The sequence below is a fragment of the Eublepharis macularius genome, chromosome 1 (assembly GCF_028583425.1).
Source record: "Eublepharis macularius isolate TG4126 chromosome 1, MPM_Emac_v1.0, whole genome shotgun sequence".
Taxonomy (NCBI): domain Eukaryota; kingdom Metazoa; phylum Chordata; class Lepidosauria; order Squamata; family Eublepharidae; genus Eublepharis; species Eublepharis macularius.
In genome coordinates, this window is record NC_072790.1 from 8,103,699 (window position 1) to 8,116,309 (window position 12,611).

Sequence of the window (12,611 nt, forward strand, 5' to 3'; positions counted from 1 at the left end):
GCATCTATTTACAGTGGCTAGAGAGGATGGAATAGCCAATATTCTGTAACCTCCCTCAGGCTGTGTTCATTGGATCTGGAAATGTGTTCAAACTTATTTTAGACATCTGATTTTCTTTTTACCACTATAAAAACATATGAGCCAGTATTTCAGCAAGTAGACATAGAATCATAATTGCCAGTTTGAAAACGTAACTTTTTTCAAAAAATGAATAAATTGCAAGCAATGTCCATCACAAAAATAGAAAGAGAAATGCAACTTTGTTTTCTATTATTACTTTTTCGCATGACACTTAAAAAAAGACCCTAGTTCCCAAACAAAGACAGGTACAGTCATACAATCCAACAAAGAAGTTGGTAGGTAATAATATATTTGTGGCTCAGGATTCAAAAGTTTCCATTGAATTAAATAAGACAACATGGATAATTGTAAAATGGATAATGAATAGAGACAATTACTGGCATGTGCTCAATGGAGAGTTTTAAGAAAAGGAAAAGGGAAAGGAAGATGACATGCAAAGCAGTGCTAGTTCTTGCTCAATATACTTTTCAAACTTCTCTCTACTGCTTCATCTAATTCTTCTTCCAACTCCTCCTTCTTGGACATGGCCAATTTAGACTGGTAATCTTTTACTATTTGGTCTATATAGGGTGCACTTTGAGTCCCGTGTAGCATTAATGTCCATTCTTTCAGGACTCCCTTCTGAGGCATGATACCAACAAACCCAACTTCTAGAACCCAAGTACCTCTGGGGTCTTCTCCCCAAGAATGTGTCGTCATGAAAGGCCATTTGTCAAAGCCCACTTTGGAATCATCATCTCTCGGACGTCGACTCAGCAAAATAGATTTAGTCCCCATTGGTGAGGTCATGTTGATATTCAGATCTCCCCTCCTGGTCGAGTTTACTGTGATAACTGCCTGAACATGTTCCAGATAACGGACAAAGTTCTCCTTCCCCTCGCAAGCATCAGTTGTAAGTGTCAGAATCAACTTGCCACTGGACAGTATTTTCCTGAATGGAAAAAAATCAGTTAATAAAATTGAAAAAAAAATATGTATCACATACACACTTATTCTTATATAAATATTAAAATGTGGTTTATAGAGTGTTAATCCAATAGCCTGCCAAGTTTTTTGAGGGCAAGCTGATTATTGGTGAAAACTTTAATGGTGTTATGGGTTCAAGTTTAGATAGATAGGGAAGGTGTCTTTTAGATCTCTCCCCCAATTTTTTATCTTTGAAAGATAATCATTTAATTGAGCCATGGAGGCTTCTGCACCTAGGTGAAAAGGATTATACTTTTTATTCTATACCACACAATTCTATACAATGCTTGATTTCTTTTTAGCATCTCCAGGAATTATGTCTCAAATTAATGAAGTCTCAATTACAATAGTTTACAATAGGCCCAATCATTTTTTGCTGATCATAAAATGGTCATAAAATTTCAAGATGGAGATTAGATATGTGGCTATTACAAAAAGAGGAAGTACTAAAGAGATGGAAGTACATTCCTGAGATGGATACAATAATTTTTTTTTGGTTTAATCTTTCTTCTCCAGTATCATAGTCTTAGGCTTGGGATGTAATTAATGCCTCTTTAAGAGGATGTTTTCTGAAGAAACAGTATGAAAGTCTATTCGATGGAATAATTCAAGACCTAGCAAAACAGCATAAGAGTTATCAAAAGGAAGAAATACAGGGCGGGGAATAAGTCACCTAAGTTGCAACTGGATATTTTAACATCTGTGAGAACACTAATAAAACAATGAATTAAAGACTTAACAGAGTTATTCTCAAAATTACAACTCAAAACCAGATTGGATTAATTAAGAATACACATATGGTACAAACTGCAGAGAGATTATATATGGTTATAAATCATGTTCAAATAAATATCAAACTGTGTTCATGTTTTGCAATCCCAAAAAGCATTTGATAGTGTAAATGAGGCCTTTATAAAAGTAACATTGTCTTGCTGAAACCCTGGGGGTTTATTCAGTACTTGGATATCACTGATGTACAAGAGACAAAAGCAAGAATTGTGGTTAATGGTGAATTATCAGAAGAGACGTAGCTGGATAGGGGGATAAGACAATGTTCTTTATCACCACTGCCATTGGTTATTATGATAGAATCATTAGCAGTTACACGAATGCCCCTGAAATTTGGGCTGTGCAGTTAGGGACAGAAAATTTTAATTTTTTTAACAGGGTGATTATTTACTACTCTCTAATTTACTACTCAGCCCTTCAGTCCCTGCCCATAAAATACTTTAGAACAATCCTCAGGTGTTTCTGGTTACAGGATCAATTTGGAAAAAAAGTCTTATTGATTGGCAATTAATACATTGTTATTTGAAAAGAATAATTTAGTGAAAATTTCTGCTATACCTTACAGGTCTCAGCCAGACTTGGGCATTTCTTTATTAATTACAATCATTATGAAAATGGAGTGTTTCATATCATTAATTAAAAAAGGAAACAAAATAGCTTCTAAAAACAGCAAAAAATGGGTAACTTATTTGCAGATCCAATGGGTAACTAATTTGGGTTATCTTTTCTTCTTATTTGGGAACCTCCTACAAAGACATTTGTTGAAATAAATGGAGTGTGATGTTCTTGGAATGAAGTGTAAGAGTTACAGGGCAATCCTAACTGTAGTTACCTTCCTAAGACCAACAGTACTATGGATCTAGTCTTCCTCCAGCTTGAGGAGATTTCCTTCAATTTAAGTGGCTCTTCCTCCAACAGAGAAAGCTGGAGGAAGACTCCTTGGACTAGAGGAAGGCTTCAAACTTTGCTCAGTAGAGTGGGAGGACCAGTGGGAGGACAAGGGCATTGACTTCAATGGACTTACCAACCGTCCCTAGAAGTGCACTTTAATTGTTTTATGTAACAACTAACTAAATTTTGAAAATAGCTTCAGGTGGGTAGCTGTATTTGTCTGCAGTAGAAGAGCAAGATTCAAGTCTAGTTGGGCAGATACCTGTCTAAGGGAGCTCTGACTCTCAAAAGCTCATACCCTGGAAATCAAGTTGGTCTCTAAAGTGCCACTGGACTTAAATCTTGCTCTTCTAACTTTTGAAAGATTATTCCCGTATTAAGTGAGTGTTACATCCACAATGTCTCATTTTGATCTGGACCCCTTTGAACTTCAGTCACAGCATCTGCATTACATTTCCACAGGGCTTTTTTTCTGGGAAAAGAGGTGGTGGAACTCAGTGGGTTGCCCTCGGAGAAAATGGTCACATGGCTGGTGGCCCCGCCCCCTGATCTCCAGACAGAGGGGAGTTTAGATTGCCCTCCATGCTGCTCCAGCAGTGCAGAAAGCAATCTAAACTCCCCTCTGTCTGGAGATCAGGGGCGGGGCCACCGGCCATGTGGCCATTTTCAAGAGGTTCCGGAACTCTGTTCCATCGCATTCCAGCTGAAAAAAAGCCCTGTATTTCCTTAAGAACAAATCAGCACATGAAACTGCCTTATGCTAAGCCGGACTCTTGGTATGTCAAAGTCATCATCGTCTCCAATGATTGGCTGCAACTCTCCAGAATCTCAGGTCAAGGTCTTTCACATTACCAGATCCTTGCTTCTATCATTAGTTGGCTAAAACTGAATTATGACCCCAAAGGATTAACCCCTTTGATAATCAAGGATAGTTTCAGATCCTCATGGGAAAAGGCCATCAATGACAAACTGGCCATTCTGGGCTTGTCTCCACAAATGATTTTAAACATGCAAAGGTACAGAAGAAACAAAGGATACTTGACACCAAGTTACAGGGAGATGTAGCTCATCCACCAACTTCTCTGGCTCCAGCACGAACTAAACATACTGTCACCCCCAGCTGAATATCTAGCACAACTGGAGATCCCCAAACAGCGGAGAGCTCTCACCAGATGGGAAAGGCCTTCTGTTGACAGAAGTAGAGGGGCATTACAAGAAGATTCCGTGGGAAGAGAGACGGTGCCGTTGTGGAACAGGAGCAATGGAAATGACAGAGCACATTGCACTCCACTGCCTTCTCCATCAAAAAATCCGTCTGAAGTACATAGCCCCCTTACTCAAACACTGGTCAGGATGCTCGTAGGCCAAAAAGAACAGTTCACAACAACAACTGCAAAATGTTGTGCAGCTGTTTGCAAAGCCCGACAGAACACCCGAGATATAAAAGGGACCCGCGGCTGACTTACCTCAAGCCACCGTTGAGGGAGGATAAAAATTACTGGGCAAACTTTTAATTTTTTTACCGAATATGCCAATATACCTATCTGTGTTAATTTATTTATAGGTAATTTATTTTCTCTAATCCAACCTGTTGGTAGTTGTTTTTAACAACTGATGATAACCGACTTGTTTGATTCTATGCTGGTCAATGACCACAATAAACACTGATTGATACCTGATCCGTTAACCTGGAGATGCTGAGGATTGAACTCTGGACCATTTGCATGCAAAGCAAATCGTCCACTGTCTATGGCCCCACCATCAGACTTCTAATCAGGCTCTTAGTAAAGAAAGATGCATGCCTTCAGATACCAGTTTTCATTTTTCATTACTTTCTTGGAGACCTTGCATGATATAGAATGCAGGCCTGATAAATCTATTACATTTGTTTTTGTGCAAATAAAATCATGAGTTTTGAAAAAATAAAATACCCAGACCTCCATAAACAGCATCAGTTTTATATTAGAGCTGTATATCAATTTCCTTTCCAATAAAGCAAAGCCATTTTCAGTGATAACATTGAATAAGTAAATTGCAGCTGTTGGAGACATAAATTGGCTGTCATTAGGTTAGTATTTCAAATAATTTAATTGAACTTTAGCTGTTGCAGTCAATTAGTATTAATTGATTTGCTTGTTGACTCATTCTGCTTTACAACATGAAGAAAATCAAAAAATAATCTGACTACCTAGCCTTTAATTGGAGACCTGGAGAACACAAAACAAATAAACTATTTAATGCTGCCATGGTGCAGCATTCAAACTACAATGACCGTATAATCAAACTCGTTGCTACAGAGTGGAATAAGTCAGAGAAGAACGTAATGAATCCTAATATCTTAATATAATTTGTCTCGTTTAATGGGCTTGAGGTAGAGAGTATCTAGCCAGAGTGGCAAGACTCTAGTTGTGGGCAACTCGTTGCGTGGAGGTGAGCAAGGTTGGAGTCCAGTAGCATCTTAAAGACTAACAAGAGTTGGCTCATCCAGTTAGGGTCAGATCGATGGGGGGGGGACATGGGGGCAGTCTGCCCCTGGCACTGCCAAAGAGGGGGCGCCGGGCACAGCTGCCAGCTGCTGGGAGCATGCCAGCGGCAGCGCGGGTGGCTGAGCAGCTGCCCGCACCATTCACCTGCCCCGCAGGACAGGGAACACACGGTAAGCCAGCTGCCCCCTCAGTGGGGCAGGCGAATGGCATGGGCGGCCTCTCAGCCGCCCCTGCTGCCGCCGCCCCACTGGCAGCACGCTCTGCCCTGTGTGATGACATCACAGAAGTCACGTCATCACGCAGTGCTGTGCGCGCAGGGGGGGGCGGACTTGGGTTGCCCTGGGCGTTGGCAACCCTAGATCCGGCCCTGCATCTAGTGCAGACCAACATGATGTAACCACCTGAAGCTATCTTTGCATGTAATAAACGGTGGCTCTAGGAGGGGATGTGCATGGTCTTCTGCATCAACCGAAGCACCCAGCCAGGATTTCAAGGCACATGTTGTAAGTATATCACCAACACATGCAGAAAGGTGTTTTGGTCTGAATTGCAAAGGTCTTTAAACACCTCCCCCCCCCCCCTTTTCAGATAATACACCAACATGTACCAGGAGCCACAGATGGTCCAGAAACATGTTGTCACCTTGTTGTCAGAGCAGTGGCGATGTGTATTCTGCATGGACATATAGCTTCATTACATGCAAAGCAACCACCGGGTTTTTCAGGATTCTGATTTGAATATACTGAAGCTATAAATGCATGAAAAGAATAGACATGTTCCCCGGTCCAGCCAACAGGGCAACTGTGTGCACTGGGATTATTGTGGGTAGTGTGTACTACTGATTAGGTGGTTACTGGGCTCTGGGTACACAGGGATGTCATGTCTGGAATCCGGCATTTTCTTTCTCTCTCCCACTTACACACACACACACACACACACACACACACACACACACACACACAAACAGGCCAATCTTAGAGCACAGGGTGCTATTCTACACACTTCCAGTGGATGGAATAGGTCCTTGGATCATTTGCTGTGTCCATCAATGACCCCACATGTGCTGCTGCAGTCCTGCAATTCCCGGCTCAAGATGCTGCATCCTGGCTGTGCAAGTGTTGCTGCTACAAGGCATGTAGCTGGAAAACACTCTAAACCTGCCTGCGCAACTGAGTTGCTCCTGATGAGTCGCGGAAGCACTGCCACTGCGGCACGGCGGTGCTTTGTCCCATAGGGCCTGGCCCGGCCCCTCTTCACAGGGACCCCGCAAGAGCCCTTCTCGTAACATCAGCGGGAGGACGCAAACCTGCGTGAACAGGGCAAAGGGGAGCAACACGCACTTGGCTGGTTCTCCTGCAGATGCAGCTGAGTAAGCGACCGGAGGACTGCGTATGACACCCCTGGCAGAAGCCAGGCACACGGGAGAGGCTCTTTTATGCCCTTTCTTGGAAATCCTCTTATCCACCCAAATCTGCTTCTTGTTATAAGATGGCGCGTTTGTAAAAAGTGTGAAGGAAAATACACAAAGAGCAAACTGAACACTCAACATGTTTTCTCAAGTAAGCTTATAAATATGCTCACAGTTTACCTGAGGGCTAGGCTGAGTTCACATGGGACTTAAGGAAAAAGAGGGCCCAATTGCACCCCATCGCCCAAGAGATGTTCTTCATACGACTTCGCAATGTTTGCGAAATATTCACATATAGCAATTCTACTCTGAGGCTTGGATCTATTCTGGACTAGATGTTTATGCTGGTGCAAGTATTTCCACTCATGGATTATCATTTTCCTGCCTTCCACCTTCCCCTGGCAGCCCAAAACGTTCCCTGAAATTTTATTCTTGGAGGAGAGGGAACACCCCCCCCCCCCGCCCCGGGAACAAGTTTCCAACGGGCATTTCAGACTGCCGTGAGGAGGGAGAGGAGGCCCTTCAGGATCCATGGGCAGAAACCTTTGCACCTGCAGAATGGTCTACTTTAGATCCAACCTTCAATATACACAATTGCGCTTGCAACAAATAAACATACTACTTTCCCAGAGATGATTCATTTGATTCGGTACTGAACGTGCAGTGCCTCTGGAAATGCTAAGCGGGATCTGAGCCAATGCCCGGCACCCCACCGTTCTGCTTACCCAAGTCTGGAGCCTTCCTTCGACCAAAGGGTAACCTTTCCCTGTCCTAGTCACTTAACTTTGTATTGAAAAGTTTTATTCATGTCCAAGTAAAATCTGAAGTGTTCTGAATATTCACGACTGCTATTGGGACAACAACAAAAAAATAGACTCATCAACTATTCCATAGGTTGTCAAATATATTTGGTATCAAAAAGGCAGCAGTATCCAAATTGTATTGGTTTGGCTAAATATGCACCATATATTGGTTGAAAAATCTAGCCTGGTAACATTATACTTGATATTTGGAACAACTTGGATGAGAGTTGTCACAGTAGAACAGAAAAATGCTTGAAAAGGTTGTGTGTGCCACCTGAGTACACCAGTTGAACGCTTGTAGAAAACCACTATGCAACACAAAATCTTGATTCAAAGTCTAAGGAGTACTGTAAGTCCACTGACTTCAGTGGGCCTAGCAGGGTGTCACTGTGCTTAGGATGGGACTAACACAGGAGAACGAAGCATCTGACCCCATCTAGATCATGTCGGTCCTTGGGGCCAATGTGGTAGCTATTTGTAGTTGCTTAGGGAACGAGCATGGCTAAGTCCCGCTGACTTTACTGAGTCACTTGATTTATTCCTTCTTCATACCCCACACCTGGGTAATGCAGTACTAACCTTTTTCAAAACCTAAAATATTTTTAAAAACATCAATAGCCAGTGAGTAAAACGATCTATTGCAGCCCAAGCAGAAGCAGAGAAAAACAATCTTATAAATGGATTGATAACCTACCGTGGCTCTTGTATTGAACCACCAACACAGTGAAACCTCTCTGGAACAGTCTTCCAGTCTTTGGCCATCTTGACCATCGCCCCGGCATCAAGGACACCGTAGCCAAACAAGTGGTTGAACTCCAGGCCGACCCCGTTTCTCCGCCACTGGTGAACTTCATCGTGGAGCTGGTTCCTCTTGGAGGTGAGGACTGTGAGATGCTGCATGTCTCTCCAGGTCAGATCCAGGCTGCGAGAGAGCAAGAGGGCGAGAGTTAGGGGCTCTTCTTGAAAGACAGCTTCAGAAGAAAAGCACGGCTTCCTTCTGTTTATAAAAGGAAGGATGGAGGTGGGAAAGAAGAACTCCTTCTGCAAACATGGAGGATTTTTTTTTAAAAGTACAGGAGAATTATATTTCCATAACGCAGTCCGTACCGATAGCTGTAGGACAGCTTTGTGCTAGCACTGTGTCCCAGTTCCTGAATAAATAGGCCATGGGGCTAGACAGGAGAAGGCGATCTTAAAGAAAAATAGGTTGGTGTTCTGGATCATTACGGCCACCATCGACATCTAGGTAGCTTGGGAAACCTGTCTCCATGAAGACCTATGGAAATCTCTCTTCTTTGTGCCAGCCTGTGCTGGCAGATCTCCACACATCATCCAGTCCCACACACCTTCAAGATGGAGAGCTGACACGGGAGTAGGAGCAGAAAGCGGTTGGGTAAGAGAGCAAGAAGAGAAAGCAAAAGGGACTGCTGTCTGTATGAACCAGATGGCTGGATGGACAGAAGCTGCGGACAATTGGATCAAGGGAGGAGAGGAGTCTGACTGGAGGAGAGCATCAGGAAAAGGCAATCCAGGATGCTGGCCTGGACGAACCGCTGGTCTGATCCAGCACAGCTCTTCTTACGTTCTTTAACATTAATATAATCCTATATGAATTATTTTTAATCACAGAAAATGCTTTGGATTTGCCCATCTCAAAAATACCATCAACCAACATTCCAACTATCATTCGTTTCTCATCCTGGGGTTTCATCCAAGTCGATTGGTGGGCATCCCGATATAGAGTGTCTGTCTAGCAAACCATTGTCAGCACAGAGCAGTTTTAATCTCAGTTTAAGGGCACGTAGCCATGCTCTTGCTTCAGATACATACATTAATGAATTCGCATCCAAGATTATGGTAGGTAGCAAATAGTGGTATTTTAGACAAGATGTACTTTTAAATTTTGGCTCATGCATCCCATAGCACAGCGGTTACAAGGACTTATTTAAACTCTTTAACAATATGACTGACAGCTGCGTTCACCTACTTTGCCTCCAGCGCCAGTGCAAACACGCCAGCGGCCTCTGGTGCGGCTGCAGATGTTCCGGAGTGGCGCAGTGTGCAGTTGCCATATAAGTCTGTTGTCGCCTGCAACAGCGTACAGGAAAGTTAATTAGGTAGAAGAAATCCATTCTCTCACATGTGGGATAGACAGACCATCATATGAAGTCGACTATCTGCCGCCACCCCTCCCCGCAGGCTTTACTGTTATATACTTGAATCCCTTTCAACAAGCAGTCCAAAGTAATAAAAGCTAGTAGAAAGGGTGGGTAGTCAATCATTCATCATCAGCTATGCAAAATTCAAGCAGGCATCGGCCTAAACAGACACTGCTAAGTGACCTTTTTGCAGGCTGACATAGTTCTGGTTGCTCCACCGCTTGGCATAATTGGCTTTGTCTTTGCAACGTCTTCGAAGGCAGGCAATTTTTTTCTGTATCACAGTCACCACCACTAAGAGACATTATGTACATTTTCTTTCCAATTTCCTATATTTGCAGACAATTATTAAATAAGCACACAGTCTGCTGTTATGTAAACACAGACAGCTGAATGCCATAAAAAGCTACTGCAAGCTCATTCCTCTTTTCACTCTTAACATTCTGCCTCATTAAATTAGAACCCGCGTGGTCAGTGCCCATCATTGTGAATGACAGAAATAAAAAGGGGGGAGGAATAGCTGGTGGAATAGACCACCCTGAAACGCTAAGGGAAGGTGAGAGCCTGTATTAACGATAACACTTATTACCATCACTATTGAACCCTGATTGGAAGGGGGGGAGAGACTAGGCCAAAGGAGAACCAGAAACCACAAGCTAGAAGATAAGAACTGTCATCCTTGAGTAGACGATCACTCTACATGGGACTGCCCTTGAAGAGTGTCAGAGAACTACAGTCGGTGCAAAATTCTGCAATGAAAATACCATCTGGGTTGTAAGGACCACGTCATTCTAGACTTGTTCCATCGGAATTGGCTTCCCATCTGTTTCCCGGGACATGCACATCTTAAGGACCATCTATTCCCATAACAACATACATGACCATTATAATCCTTTTCAGGGGTCTTGCTTCAGGTGCCTCCCATCACCTGCAGTTAGATGGGTGGTGACCTGAGACAGGGCCTTCTTGGTCATGGCACCAAAATGATGGAATCCCCTCCCCAGGGAGATTTGTCTGTCCCCCACAATCGTTGTGCTCTGCCAGTGAGTGAAGACTTTTCTGTTTCACCTGGGGTACCCTTACTGACTGACTGGTTGTTTTTAATCATCAGTTATGAATGTGCTGTTTTTAAAAGTTTATTTTAAATCCCCTTTAAATTGTTTGCCACCTAATTGGGCAGAAAGATGGCACATAAATGTTTTAAATCAATAGACAAACAAATAAATAAAAATAAAGGCTTGGAGCACGCCATCAGAAAATGAGACGTCAGATTACTACGAAGTGACAGGACGGCAGGGTTGCCAAATCTGGGCTGGCTAGGAAATTCTGGCAGATTTGGGGGATGGATCTTGGGGAGAGTGGGGTCTGGGGTGGGGTGGGGAGGGGCCTCAGCGGGGCACAAGGCCATGGAGTCCACCCTCCAAAGCAGCCGTTTTCTCCAGGGGAACTGGGCTCTGTAGGCTGGAGGTGAGTTGTAGTTCCAGGAGACCTCCAGGATCCACCTGAAGATTGGCAACCCTTCGTGGTGGGGCAGATCAGCTCTTGATCATTCCAGCTTGGAACGTTTCCAGAGTAGCAAGACCTGCATGGGGCAGCTGCCGCCCAAGCTGAGAATGAGGGGAAACTCTCCTGCACACGTGGTGGGATACACACCGCCGTATATGAAGAACAGCCGTGCTCCTCACTCAACAGCCTCTGCTTGCTGTGTCTGTCCCTGGGTTCTGCCCCTTCAGACTGGGCAGGCAAGCCTATGGAGGCACCAAGAGAAACAATCCCTGCACTTTTGAAGGAGGGGCAAAATGGAGCTTAAATAGATCGACACCAGCCCCGTTTGCATGCTGTTGCGCAAGCCCACGTGCAGGAGACAAGCACGCAAATTGCTCCTCCTGAGCCCTGAAAAGGTCATAGGCCGGCTGTCCCCCCCAGGATGTTCGCTTTAAATGTGCCAAGGGGTTTGTGGGATGCTGGGATGCTTGCAGGGGGTGCCTTCTCTCTCTGATCCCCCACACATGTCCCCCCCCCCCAGGATGTTCGCTTTAAATGTGCCAAGGGGTTTGCTGGGGGCTTGCAGGGGGTGCCTTCTCTCTCTGATCCCCCACACATGTCCCCCCCCCCAGGATGTTCGCTTTAAATGTGCCAAGGGGTTTGCTGGGGGCTTGCAGGGGGTGCTTTCTCTCTCTGATCCCCCACACATGTCCCCCCCCCCCAGGATGTTCGCTTTAAATGTGCCAAGGGGTTTGTGGGATGCTGGGATGCTTGCAGGGGGTGCCTTCTCTCTCTGATCCCCCACACATGGATGTCTGCAGAAGTTCTCTGCAGCGTCGCAGTTCAAAGGAAATTGAACTTGCTCTTCCTTAGGTGGCCCTGCATCCATTTTCACCACCTTGGCCATCACCAGCGAGACCGGGCTTTGAGGCACAGTTTCGTTAGGTAAATCCTCTGGTCTCTGCCTGATTTGTTTGCCAGCCATTCTTCCTGCAGCATCAAAAGAGATGGGCACAATACGATGGGGCTTGGGGGGAGGGGGGGTCATCCATGAGTGGTGATGCCAGCGGCATATTTCGCAGCACAAAGGCACTGCCATCCACTTGTGACCCCCACTGCAGCCTGAAATGCCAGGGCACAGCAGCAGATTCCTCGCACGGGGTCTTCTATACGAGTCGTTAGAGATGGGTCCGGAGTTCACTGCAGTAATGATGATTTTGGCAGCCCTCCCTCTCATACCAGAAGAGCACTTTACATGGTACCCTCTTGATATACACAGCCCCTGTTTTATGTGAACAGGGCAACATGCGTATCTTCTGACTTTCAGCACTTGTGCCTATTGAAGCTGGAAAACACACGAGTTGCCCCTGTTCACACAAAATGGCAGCCACGTAAATTGAGGTGATTGGTTATGCAAGGTCGGAGTGCCAAAATCGTAACAGCCGAAAAGGGTTTACAAAAATCAGCCAGGATACTGTTGACTGAGGGGGAGTTTGAGCACGGAAGGAAAAATGGGACAGAACTAAATATCACAGTGGGAGCA

At 44.6% G+C, this 12,611-nt stretch overlaps 1 protein-coding gene across 1 annotated transcript in view; it reads right to left on the bottom strand.

Moving 5' to 3' along the window:
* Positions 1-247: 247 nt before the first annotated feature.
* PCSK2 (proprotein convertase subtilisin/kexin type 2) overlaps positions 248-12,611 on the bottom strand; it is a 206,697-nt gene continuing 194,333 nt past the window's right edge. Inside the window, exons 10-12 of the mRNA XM_054999690.1 lie at positions 9,412-9,512; positions 8,119-8,346; positions 248-1,012 (exon numbers count right to left, since the gene is read on the bottom strand). Coding sequence (XP_054855665.1) covers positions 526-1,012; positions 8,119-8,346; positions 9,412-9,512 — 816 coding nt within the window. The 3' untranslated portion in view covers positions 248-525. The remainder of the gene's footprint in view (positions 1,013-8,118; positions 8,347-9,411; positions 9,513-12,611) is intronic.